Source organism: Rhea americana, unplaced genomic scaffold, assembly GCF_003343005.1.
Source record: "Rhea americana isolate MKP2758 unplaced genomic scaffold, rheAme1 scaffold_59, whole genome shotgun sequence".
Lineage (NCBI taxonomy): Eukaryota > Metazoa > Chordata > Aves > Rheiformes > Rheidae > Rhea > Rhea americana.
The window spans coordinates 2,786,414-2,800,807 of record NW_028186745.1 but is presented as its reverse complement, the minus strand read 5'-3'; the positions used below and the strand labels follow the sequence as shown (position 1 = coordinate 2,800,807).

General features: G+C 33.9%; 1 protein-coding gene across 9 annotated transcripts in view; it reads right to left on the bottom strand.

Moving 5' to 3' along the window:
- Nucleotides 1–14,394, bottom strand: part of DMD (dystrophin) — a 1,137,868-nt gene that overhangs the window by 628,208 nt on the left and 495,266 nt on the right. For all 9 annotated transcript variants that reach the window (XM_085319436.1, XM_085319439.1, XM_085319437.1 and 6 more), the window contains one exon: nucleotides 6,567–6,717. In XM_085319436.1, coding sequence (XP_085175562.1) covers nucleotides 6,567–6,717 — 151 coding nt within the window. The remainder of the gene's footprint in view (nucleotides 1–6,566; nucleotides 6,718–14,394) is intronic.

Genomic DNA, 14,394 nt, shown 5'->3' with positions numbered 1-14,394 from the left:
ATTTATAGCCTTCAGACATTTAAATGTCCTACTAGCATTAAAAACAAATTGCCTAAAAACTCTTAATAGTTTTAGTAGATACTACAAACTAGGAATGAAGAATAATGTAGAAGCAGTGCAGAAGAATTAAATAATATAATTATGAAATAATACTTTTTATAGCTCAACATGACAAGAAAACATTGTTACTATAAATTCAGGATAAGCTATTTTTCTGCCATTTTCATTATTTCATTACTGCCATTAACAGCAGCAGCAACTGTGACAAATCTTTTACACAGTAAAAGAAAGTTTTTAGCTTATATATCCAGAAATGAATATATCCAGAAATTCTGAAGATTACCATATTGTTTAATATTTTACCTGTCATAAGAAGAAAATATTCTACCAGGAATTGTGATATCCTTCCCTTATCAGCTGAAAGAGAACTCTTTCCATTGCTACTATCAAATTACATTCGAAGTCTTGTTATTTATTGTGTAAATACAATGCATCTAGTGGATGAATATACTAGATGATGGTAACTTTCAGCTGCAAAAGAAGCATTTTCCTCAAGGGCGAAGTTCATCTGTGCATACTACACAAATTTCATGGGATTTTCCAAGACTGAATGAACTGTGATCAGAAATCTGAACCACTTTGGCTGTTAATTAAAGACCTAATTTTATGCCTTAGCCTTCTGATATTCGTTTCATAAATGAAAAAAAATCCTAAGAATACATTACATTTTCTTTTAGTTCTACTTTAAAAATGCTACAATTAAGTCAATTTCAAAAATAAAATATGTATGTGGTCAATTGATCTGAGTTTCCTGTCACTTAAACCGTATCAAAATATTACTCAAATTTGGAACAGAACACTGCGATACATTGTAATATGCAAGATTTCCTAGAAATATTTCCAGTCTTTTGACAGTGGACTGTTAATAGGAACTCACTACTCTTTTTGATACATTCAGAGTGACCATTGTAGATGATTTCCTAAGCTTTTCTCTGCTTTCAGAAGAGAGTGTACTGTTATTTTTCCCACTCTGAAAACCCTGTAATGTACATCTGAACTTCAGAAAACATTTTCTCTACCAACATAACACGTTTTGTCGTTAACAGTGTACTAAAGAGGCCCTTATTAGGAAAAAAAAAAAAAGGCTGGAATGTGGAATCTGTTTTCAATATAGTGACAGGGGAACTGGGTGCTTTTGATATTAATAAAATATGATCCACATAATCTATTCCTTCTAGGATAATGCCAGATATACCCTTGCAATGTGAAGGACATTGTAAAGTGTACTATGATCATTATTATTAAAGACTCCTTTTAAAAAATGCTAAATTTGTATTTTATTAATTCTACACTCCATACTCTTCTATCTGTTGTAGCATCATTAAGAAATCATACACATCTCTTTGGCCTTAAAGGGTATTTTACCATATTTCTACTATTTATATGAAAATATTTCATAATACCAAAAACATCAGTAGATTTTAACCCAAAGGGCAATACTGGAACAAGGAAAATCATGAATTAGTGGTTTAACTTTTATCACTCAGCAAAACAGGAGATAAGTCTAAAAGATGAAATCCACTATCATGACATAACAGATATTATTTTTACAAGCTGGTATTTATGGGAAAACATAGAGTAAATTATCCACCTACATACCACTGTGTTTTTATGGTATGAACATATGTGGTCTCAAGCACTAAATCATTTGTTTGCTTTTAAAACATCCCCTGATTACATATGAGCTGTATTCCAGAAAGAACTATAAAAAAAAATTTTTTTTTTGGTTATTAAATCATCAACATCCATATAATCTAATTTGAATACAAAAGAGAGCGATTATTATCATGACCATAACTTTCAACATTAAAGCTCTAGTTTTTTGTATTTCTTTTTTTGCTTCAGCTTCTGCAAGGGAAAAATGTGAAGTCCATGACACGATAGTGCAGTGGAAGGAAGGTGCAGAGAAGGGCTGAGCCACTGGCAAGCCTTTCGCAGGCTCCAATAGCTCTGTAAGCTGAGAATGCTGAACAGATCCATCCTCGATCAATCTAACAGAGACCTTCTGTAACCTACGAGCCGACTCGGTATCTACAGTACGCTCAGAAGGCTGGGGATAATTAATGAAACCACCTCCCGGTAATTTCAGTCTTACTGATTTGTAAGGACTTTGGTGACCTTAAAAATAAAGAGAATATCTTTGTTATTTGTGTAAATGGAATTACATACTTGGGAAATTAAGCCATAATTATGCAATAGTATCATTTTTGAAACAATGAAATTATAGAAAAGGAAGTGTAAAGTTCAGTCCTTGCCTGCTTAGTGGGAAATACTCATCATTGAACAATCATAACAAATGATCACGAACACAAAGAAATCATTTTAAAATTCAGAGTCAAAAGTTGTTTCTCATTACTAAAAAAACACTACCTAAAATTATAAGATAATTTGCAACCCAAATTACTACCTAGAGTACTAATTAGAGCAGTACTAATTAGAGACAGATCACTGGCCAATTCTTAATACCAATGTAAGTAACAAATACATTAGATGTTTAGTATTTCTGAAATAGGGATACGCATTTTAAATTCCCAAGTAATGATTCAGGAACTTAACTTGACAGTGCAGTTCTAACAGTTCTGAAGAATGTTTGTTTTTTGTAACTGTCCTTGTAACATTTATCTGTGGTGCCTGAACACACAAGCAGCATAATACAAATTCTCTTGCTCTTCCTCACTGCATATTAACCTCACATTAATTTCCAATACAACCTGCACATTTTTTTGCATATGAAATGGAATATACAATGGGACTACAAGGCAGAGCACAAGCAAGACCCTGCCGTGTCAAATTTCAGGCAAATGAAGGCAATTGATAGTCTAACATTCAGCCATTGTAAGACGGAAATTCCCTCATAAAATGCATCGTCTCAGTAATCTCGATGAAGGTTTTGATGATGTCTCAGTTGGACAATCGCACACTGTTTTAAGAACTYGTGTTCTGGGAAGAGGAATAGACATAAGAAATAGCTAGGCAATCCGACATCTTAGCATATGAGAGCAGATTAGAAAACTGCAGTTTTGGTTTATCAAAATGAGATCCATAGGGGACAAAATTGCTGCATATAAGTACAGAAGGGGATAAACACYGGGGAACAGAGAAAACTAACTTTTTCCATAGAGACATTTGCACTTAGTTTATACACACTCGTTCTTGTGCTAGGACTGTGATTTAGTTCAAAGAAAGTCTCCAAGCATTAAGCAGTGAATATACAGAAAAACCTTTCAGTCTGAATAATGAGGGAAAAAAAAAGAAAAAAAAAGAAAAAAATCTTTACTTTCAAGGCAAAGTTCAATATGTTTCAAAGGTACTATGTGATGTACTATCTTTAATATATCCTTTTAAAGACTATATCTCCTAATTATAAATGTAGCATATTACAATTTCYTAAGACTGAAATGGGATCCTTCTTTTCCAACAGCCAAAGTTCTGCTCTCAAAAAGTCTTAGCAAAAAATTCGCAATAAGAGTATTCAACAATGAACTGACCTGAAACGTAACAATTCTATTACTAGTTTTTGTTCACAGTATATATATAATGCATAAATGTTACTTAATATCATCTCACTACATTGTGTAGCAAAAAGGAAAAAAAACAGAAAATCCATCTAGAAGAATGTAATTACCTTTTAGCCTATGTTAACAGAATCACCTAATTGTACTGTTGACTGTTTCATTTTACATTAACATTTGACTTTGTATTTACTGAATGTTAATGAACGCATTAATCTTCACTTTTACAAAGCAGTCCTACCTAGAATTAGTATTACACAYGAGAACATTTAATGTCATTTTTTTCTCAATTGTCAAATACAAGACTACTCACTTGCTTGTAAAAGCATTTTCAAACAAATTCTGTTAATTTTGAATATGGTTCACTAGCCAGCATGATCTCATTAATAAAACAAGTTGCTAATCTACRAAGTCAAAATGCTCAGCTGTTTTAACTGCTTAACTTAATGGAGATTCTCGTGATCTTCTGTATGCCTCAGAGAAGCTAATACTTTTCAAACAACAGACTTTCATTTCACACTGCATTATTAACATACGCTGTGGTAACCTACAAACTCTTTCTTCTAACCCATAAGACAAAGAATCAATGAAGAAAATGGTGATAAGAAAACTTTAGAGTAAATATTCTTTCACACATAAATACTAATAATTAACACTTGGTCTTCATCCTTGCAGTTGGYTGGAATATTTTCAAACTGTGTAAATTTTCATCAGAAGAGAAGTTTTGTCAAAATCGTACTGACTTAAATGAAGTTTTTGAGGGACAAATTCATGAGTTCCTGGGATTTCTCATGCAAGGGGAAAAAAAGAAGAAAGGAAAAGCTTGATGTATTGCAAAAGGAGAAACTTGGTAAAAATTCATTTTTGCAGACATGTTCAAAAGGTTTTCTTTCAGTAAAGAACAAAAGCAACTTTCAAAAGTTAGCAAAAAATTGAGACATTTTCTTCCAGCTTATATGAGCTTCTTCCATTCATATTAAATTTAAAACCTTTGTTTTAAGGTTTCTTTAAAGTATATCTTACTTCCCCCCCTCACTTTTGCTTTTAGCTTGTAAACACATAATACAGACAAATTTGCATATATCCTTGTATATTCTGTAAGAAAATAACAGATAGGTAACAGATGAGAAGGAGCCTAGATCAAAAAGAAATGTAAAACAGAAGCAGTCTTGTTCTACAATGAAATCTGAGCTTCTGTATGACAGGACATTATCTCAGGGTCTTTCAGTAGGATGTTCAGTTGAATATGAACTTCTTTCTCAGGGATGACAGGAAAATTATATTTCTAATCTACTGGGACTGTGGATGTCCTAGCACCCAATGGATTTTTAATGCTTCTGGAACATCTTACCCTTGTCTGGGCATCCTCAGAAATCAACCTCATTTTAGAGAGAAAATATCAATTTAGAAAGGGGCTAGAAAGGAGGTAGAAAGAAAGATTTTTCTAAGTGCTCATTGAAGCTGCTCAAGGATAGCTACCGTAGAGCAGAAAAGAGGATTGACAGAGACGAGGTCAAGCAGAACAAAAGGTAAGAACGTGGGCCACAGTACTACTATCATACAGATACTCAATTCTTAAGTATTTTATGTGTTTTTCAAAGAAATGGTTAAAACTATGGGACAGGGAAAGGGTTACAAAATTTCAAGGGTCTAGAAATACACATGACCTCTGTCACCTTTTACATGAGCATTAAAGAGCATCTTTAATTCACTGATAACACTTTTTGACCTACTCGATTTTCAAAGTGATGATAGTCGTCTACTGAAAAATAATTTTTCTGTTATTTTAACTCTTTCAGCTCAAGATATTACTTCAAACTTAGTATTTTTTACACTTGCACAGAATGATATAGTGTGCTTTTTGGTTCTGCAGTTTTACAATTAAGAAATGAGAACATAAATCTTAAAAGGGTAACTTTAAATATTCAGAACAAAAAGGCATGGATTTTTTTAACCTTAGGCAAAAGGTAGAATAGTAGAAGGCCAAAGAGTCTAGCTCAGAGGGATATAAAATACTTGGTCACCCTGAGAACATAGAAATAGATTTTTCCAAAATTGATGTTGAATAACTCCTAACATGTACAGTTATTCCCTCCTTTATGTGCACTTTAGATCAGTTCTTTCTTGCATTCAGAACAAAACTGTATCTATGACATTATGTAGACCTAACTTCTTTTAACCTGAAATCCAGTRATTCAATTTAGTACTTCATATGCACAAATGGTGATTATTTTAGCAGATTTTTTTTTTTCTTATGCACAGGTAGTATTTTATAACGTGAATCTTGAGATTTAGTCAAGCCATTTTACTCAGCTGAACCTGTCAGCTTGTAAAACATCAGTGTGGAGTTAATTCTTGATACCCATTATAATTACAATCAAACAGAAGGAAAATGAAATAAACTACCAAGAAACTAGAATTCTTATTTTCCTTATGATGCTCAAAGAGCTTGCAAGACGAAAAGCATACAAATTGGAACTGGACACATAAGAACTAAGTGGCTATTCTGTCACTCTGCGCTTGACAAAAAAGTATCCTCAAGAATCTTTGATTAGAACATGAAACAGGCAAAATAAGCAAGAYAGACACCTGCAAGAGCAACCATGGACTCTCTCTTGTTGAGCTTAATAGCTAATCACATTTTTTCCACAGGATTTAAAGAGAAAACCTGATACTTTTATTCTGCTGGTCATAAACATCACATGTAAATTAGTGGACACTTTATTTAAAGTCCAACCAAATCTCTAACCAYGGCGTACTGCAATATGCTATTTTAACATACACTTTATTTATTTTTTTAAATGTATGTTAAAGGAAATTGCTCAAAATTCTTACTTAATAAGAACAACAGAAACATCTTACCAAAACTATCACTGGGTAGTCAACATTAGAAACGCATCTCAGCTGAACAGTAAAGTCATATAGAGAGAGAATCCACACCTGCAAACTTCTAGTTGTYGCAAACAAGCTGGAAATAGATTAGTTAAATCATACCTGGAGAAATTGGTTGGTTTTGGCATGGCCAAYGTCTCCAGCTTCTACCTGTGCTCTTGAGAGCTTCTGCTCTGTTTCAGTCAGCCAGTCATTAAAGTTCTTCATGTCTGAATGAAAAAGCCGCCACTTTTCCAGAGACTTGTCAAACCGTCTAAAAGYATAAAAGGAGAAGAAATAACTACCTGTTGATACCTTATTTGATTACAGGAAAAAAAAAGGAAAAATGTTGAATGTTTTGGGTTACAATATATGTAAGTTGGATGGCATGATGTATTAACATTTCTATTAGTTCTATCAGACRGAAACACGGTAGTACTGCCAACCACTGAAAATGTTACTAAGCATATGTGCCACAGATCAGTATCTTCTCCAGTTTTTAATCCTTCCCTATGTTTTAAATGAACCCCAAGACTCAAAAAATCCYTTTAAATTAAAATCCTTACTAGTTCACAATAATTCACATCATAGGCTTAACACTTACAGGCCACAGGGTAAGTGGATATCGTTCTCTGCCAATATGCTTAGATCCTAGCATGAAGAAAGCACCACTACTGATGAAAAGCTCATATCACATCTCAGGCATTTGCTGTAGCTACCAACATGGCAATCACTCACTTCAACTGAACACACTAGTTGTGTGTTGTGAATGTAAATCGCTTTCCATTCTGTTTTCGAAGAGAAAATAGCTTAAAAGATCCCCCTGACCTGACATATTGAAAGACAGAGGATGAAAAAACAACAGATACCTTCTTGAAGTGCTTAGCTCCCAGCCTGAGTCTCATGATCCTGTTGTAATTAAAGGACTTTTGTAGAAATATGAATYGTAATATTATATGTGATACAGATGCCAAAGACTACATTTTTAATGAAACCTGCTGTGATGAAAAACTGTCCCAAAGAAATTCAAGTATATAGTAGAATTCTGCCCTAGTTTTACTAACGGAAACCTTTTTTTTCTGCCCACCTCCTTCTCCCACAATGGATACAAATGTCTATCTGTTATTATTGCAATAAAAATGCAACTCCCYTCAAAGGAATTTCCCCTTACTCTACTACTCCCTCTACTTTTATTTTATTCTTTTATATGCCTATATTTCACTTAAATCGGATTATTTGATGAAGATAGCAATGCAAAAATCAAAATACTTGAAGTATAAGGATGATTGAAACAATACTAAAATCTTAAAAATGGAGTTTCAAATAATAAGCAAAGATGAAAAAAATTGCTACCACATCTGCAGTCTACAAGACTGTGTAAGTATCTCCAGGGCCCAGGAAAGATCTAAATTGTCTTTGCCCAGAATAACTTACTAATTTTCTCATTCAAAATCTGTTCGCTTTAGCCACTGTCAAGTATTCATGAAGCCAGAATTTGTGTATTTTGTGGATAGCCAATGTCTTAACGAATACAGTTATCCTATGTTTTGGATTGCTGTTGAAATGTGATCACTAATCAGAGATTAGCTAGGATAGTTTACTATCAGATCATCATTAAACATGCTACTGTTGTTTAGTTAAATAACCCTCCTTTGTGGGCTTATAACAAGTTTTAGGATGTACCTGAAGGATGACAACAAAGATACTCATTCACGTTTTCCATTTCATTTTCATTTTTCTTTCTTGGAAGAACATATGTATTTTTTTTTTTATTTCCTGTAATTTGTTACACATTTCCAGCTTGCTTTTCATGTTTTAAAATCTTTTAATGCCACAAAGTATGAATATCCCTTTGTAACCATCTATACAAGGACATATACTTTTCTCTAGACCTCCTTTTCTGATAGACCAAAAAGATTCATTTTGATGAAYATACCCCTATAAATATGCATTTCTTACTCCGAAAAGTAACCACTTTTGATTAATATACAAAATAAAATTGGGCAAACAGTTGAATGGTAACTTTGTACTTATTCTGTTACACTAATTGTAATATAGAGAAAATAGAAAACAGAGAAAAAAGCACAATTAAATATCTCCATCAATGATTTTTATTTTAAAAGAAGCTGATCACAGAAAGCAGTTGAGATAAGAATGTCCATTAGACTATTCTAGAGGTTTGGTCATAATATGATAAAGATAAAAGAATAATTGTAACTATTTGATTACAACTTTTAAAAACACATTTTAAAAGAACAGAGCAGACTGTTCAGAGTTTAAATCCTGCATAGAAGAGTAGACCCCTAACCACCAGTGAATCACTTTATTTGTTCCTCAAACAGAACTTGATTCATGGGTCCTGAGGTTAATAGTTTGCAATAGCTATTGTTTAGTCCTACTCAGTCTAAAGACACATGCCAAACCATTCTAATAAATGACTAATGACTTTATAATAATTGGCTTTATTAGAAATGGACACATAAAAATGATCAGAATAGATCAGAATATTTTTGTTTATTTAATGATTTTAATACGACTGGCTGTCCAAAGAAGCCATGATAAAGAGTATGCCAGTGCTTAGGACCGAATGACCAAGTAATCAGCCATGCCATCAATAATGATGCCAAGTAAAGATGGAGAGAGATACAGCCTGGGACAAAATAATCCTTCATAATATTCAAAATACATGGTCTTACTAGTTAAAAAACTAAGAATCTGCGGAAAAAAGACTTAATGTGGCAGGTATTTTATGTAATGAATCCTTTATGCTTTGTGGGCTTATTGCCTTTCCCTTGAAGTCAATGTAAGTCAATGTAATCTTTGTTGATTATAATGAAAGCTGAAGTAAGTTTTTAGTATACTATAAAGCTGTAATTTAAATAGAGTTCCCATAGATTTTATTTTAGAACTCAGTCTTATCAACCAAGAAACTGTCTGAAAAGATAAAGAAATAAAATACACAAAACCTGGATCTATTTAAGAAAGAAAGATACTATAAGTTTTATAGTAACTTCTAGACATAGCAATTGTTGGGATTTTGTAACTGAGGCATGAAAATAAGTACTGCAAAACATCTTTCAACATTAAGCAGAGATCTTGCACTCCAAATATTGTTATTGCATTCATTAGAGGAGTTTCTTTTGAAAAAATACACCTCAAAAAGTGTTAAAAATATTATAGTTATGAAACATCTTAGATATGAATATAAGATCTTGCATCACCACARTTTTCTTCTATGCCTCACTTCTCCTTCCTTCAGGTAGTCCAGGTATTTGTTACTGATTTTGCCCTCTCAACTGTGTCCTTTGAATTGTTCCTTCTTTATCAAGTAATGTCAGCTGACGACTTCACAATTTTCAAACCATGAGCTTGAATGTAGTCTAMTTCTTTTTATTGCATAATGACAGAAAAAAATCTTATATATGTTCAAATTACTGGGAAGAAGTGCATGTAGATTCCTATTTAATGTTTAGGACAGCTATATTTTGTTACAGGTGAATGCATGAACTGTACTAGATCTTCCAAGCATGTTGCATTTCCTAGCGACATTGTAAGCAAATTGAGCCTCTTAAAAATGGCAGTCACTTGCCTAGCTAATTTATTAAAATGATTGTGACAATTTTTCCATTATTATAATTTATTTTCCAAAACCAGGCAAAACCCTAACTGACAGACAAGCTTTAATAATTGTTTTTAACTACCTTAACCTGAATTAAATGGAAAATCTTGTTTTACATTTAAAAAAATCCCCTAGAAAATAATAGCTAAAATCTTTATTTATTTTTGATCCAGTACATTTTCTCATTTCAGCCACTACTTTAAAACAGATTTCCTCCTATTCTTCAAAAAATGAAATTACTCTTCTCAGCATGAGGAAGTTTACCAAAAGCTCAAATGCAAAAATGCAGTAGGAGTTGGTATCAGCATCACTATATCTGCATTCCAGCAGTTGCAAACCTGAATCTCCATTCTTCCTCCCCTCGCTTTGGCTAGTAAAAGTTATTAGGAGAAATAAAGTGAAAAGTTGCCGTGGGGAAACATGCATAGTTAGAACTTACTAATACTTACTGTTCACATCCTGGAAAAAAAATTTTGCCCTCAGTACAGTAAAAGATAAAGTAAAACCAACATTAAACATCAGTAAAAAGGCAGAGGGAACTTATGGACAGGCAAACACATTAAAAGTCAACATTCCCTGAGCAATTAGCTGTATTCAGCTGCTGTTATRCTGATAAGAAAATGCAGTCCTTGCTGCATCCAGGACTCCGGCGCAGAAGTAGCTCCATTCCAAACAGGTGGCGAAAGGGGATCATCGCCATGCACCTTCCTGCTCACACCACATTTTATGGGACCATACATGTCCTTTGCATACATTAGTGAGAGCAGTCACTGCTATAGCTGTGTAATTTCTCAGTAATACTTTGAACGGCTCTTTAAAATTTAAAGGAGATGGTTTTTTTCCTTCCCTTTCTCTCTCTCTCTCTCTCCTTTTTTTTTTTTTTTTTTTTTTTTTTAACATTCGCAGACCTGTTAACAGGTGGCAATTTCAAAACCCATGGAAGGAGAAAGCTAATTAACTCCGCACATTGAGTGGCTAAGATGTTAAAGTCCTTGCACAGCAGACTGCGGATGATAAAAAATTATAAGTTGAGTTCATGAAAGAGAAATCCTCTGAAGACTGAAAACTCGAAAAGACCATCTCTTCCTCAGGAATCCCCAGCCACCCAATTAGGAGGTTAGGAGAGTACCATCACATGCCTTGCAATTCTTATACTCTTGGTTGCTGTCAGAGACAAAATACTGAGCTGGAAAAACCCGGTGCATCCATTCACCTGTTTCTTCCTCTACTTAATCTCTTTCCTTTGACGGACACGTGCTGGGATGGTTTGGCTATTAGGTGATAGTTTGATATCTTAGCAGTTTTTCCTCTTTGACATGCTATCCTGTCCTGTTTTCCCCAGCCTATGCTTGCTGAGAAGATATTGTAGGGTACCCCGAAGCCAAGCATAAGATTGTGTATGGACTACAGGCTACACAATATTACTTACGTATACATTGTAAAGGGCTTAAGCATTGTAGATGAGCTCTGAAGCATGATCCTCTGTTCCTCTAATTTGAATATATGCTAGAATTGACAAGCGAAAAGCAACCAGTACACCTGCCTAACCTTTTCTATAGGTTGTCAGTACCTATAGATATACCTATACCCCTCCAGAAGGGAACACATTCAGCAATGGCTTGGTGAGCTAAACTCAATCTGAGCAATTTCCTCTTTTTCTCAGTAGCCCATAATGGATTTATTTTGCTTCTCGAAKGCAAAAAGCAATCAAAGAGAACTGCTGAGGAAATATGTAGCACAATTTACAATCAGCCATAAAAACACTGGCGCTTTCTCTCCTTCAAAGATTATTACTCTACTAAATCTTTGGACTTGACTAGGGAAAAAACCCCATCAGATTAGCTGTAAGCAAAATCTGATATTCTTTGGCAGTATAGTACMTGACAGTGTACAAAAAAATTACAAATCCTAGTGCAGGTATGCTTTCAGTGGAACTCTATACATTGTGATTAAACATGTCCCAAGACTAGTCTTTTGGAGAAGCCTTGCGGTGGTAGAAGATATAAAGAAAAAGACCTATGAATGATGGATAGTCACAAACATGAGCTAGGGTACAAGCAAATAATCTTAATTTTGTAACTACGCTGGAACTCATTCCTTGATATTTTGAAACAATGAAATCCATTTCTATGATATGTTCTGCTGCAGCAAAACTTCACAGGAAAATTATACTTAGAAGCCAGTTGGCACTCACTATTAAAAATGTGATTAATGATAAACCTTCCTAAAAGTCATGATCTGTGCTATGGAAATTATAACTGTTAGCGACATACAGTGTTGCTCTTCATATTGCAAAAGTACTGAGCAATCTTTATTTCTCTGCTGCTGCTAAACACTGAACTGTAGGATTATGCTAATATTAACCTAAAAATTATGCAGTTTTGTCAACTTGATTCAGTACAATTAGCACCTTGTAAAAAATACAAAATTTCAAAGTAGGATAAATACTTATGTACTAGTGTGTTAGAGCATTAGCTTTAATACTTAAGGCCATTCTGACAGATAATAAAACGTGAAAACTTGTTTTTGCCACGTAAATCCAACAATTAAATCTCTTAAAGAAACAGCTAACCTCACAGAACTTGATGTTTTCATTTTTTTTTCATAGAATTCATGTCTTTTGAGTGTGTAATTTATATTTAATTTACACACCCTCTCTGCATTTAGAGTAAATAGGACATTTTTGGTTTCAACATCACTACGTCTAGATCTTGCATCCAGGTTTTGCTGGACATTCGAAATCTATTCTGGGACAAGACTCAGCTGTACGTACTCTCCTCACATCTCTGTACCCTAATTTCCTTCAAATCAATAAGGAATGATCGATAATAAAAAGTAAAACCCAGGCAAAATAATAACAATGCAATCCGTCACAATTTGCCTTTATCACGACCAAGTGCAATTTGTCTCTTCTTCTGAGAAAGTAGGTTCTGCAGTATCACATTCAAATTATAAACCTTATAAATTATAATTACATTATTAACATCTTAATATACTGGATTGTATTGAAGCTCTTGTCCCTGTAGTCTGCAACTCAGTTTCTTGTCATGCAGTTAATGATATTATAGCATTCAGTGTCCATCACCGCACCAAAGGCAAAGGCAATTAAATTGCTTATGAAAAAGTAGAACGGTGTGTGTCATTACCGGTTTTCAGACATACAGATTCATTTTTATGAAGTGTGAGACCAATAAATTTATTAGCTGTTTATAATGAATAATTACACTAAAGCTCTTGGCTTCTAAATGATGTCAACTGTTTAAAACGAAATACTCCATATAATTGCCAATACAAACCTGTTTTGTCTATATTAAATAAAGTTTATTTACTATGCAAATGAATTGGAAATTTAATATTCCACCTTTCTTTCCAGAAATGCCTTCCTCCACCAGAACTAATATTAAGTGATGCATTTTACACAACTTTGCCTAGACACCTGGATTAAAAGCAGGCATCAAATTTTCCCTAGAGAAAATAAACAGCACTTGATTAGTTAAGCGCGAGTTAGGTAAGAGAGTAGCATACGGCAAGCCCCTTATACAAAAGAAATTATGAGTATCATTGGCAATACACCTACAAATTATACAGCCTGCCCAAAATCTATCTATTCCAATATCTGGAAGTCAGTGTCTATATTCTAAATGATGTGAAGTAGAGATCAAGAGAACAGGCCACTCAGCAACTTGATGGCTCAGGGGAAAACAGAAAAATAACTGCTTTTCCTCTGTGCGGAATGGTGAAGTTAGGGACTAAAGTCCTGAGCAAAGTGCTTACATGTTATCACAAGCCTAATAAACATTTGACTTGTCTTTTAATTTTCAAGCAAATGTAGTAGATCTGTAGGAAAAAAAAAACTTCTTATAGTCCAAATATAACAAAACTCACTTACTCTTTGGTGACCTAAAAATATATTTGCTCATGATAACCTCATTTCCTTTTTATATTGTTGATTGGAAGCATGTTCAATACATACATTTTCTGAATTATAAAATCATGTAATTAACAAAGTAGTGAAAAATTTCCACGTGTGGAACTGAAGAATAATTTAAAAGCAAGAGCCTTGCCTTTCCATTTTTTCAGCTATTGATTGTATACATACGTTTGGAAAATTGAGCGTTAATCTATATGGTAAATGCAAGACAGGTAAGAATATCAAATGCGTGGTCAGTCCAGCCTGCCACCCCTACCAGTATTGGCAACAGACTCCTGCTTTTAGACATAATTATTGCTGTACTGTTGTCAGTGGCAGTTTACACACTCTGGCAGCCAGGGTAGTTTAGATGTCTGGGAATCCCAGACGAATGGCCACAGTGCCTATGCAGACCACTTTTA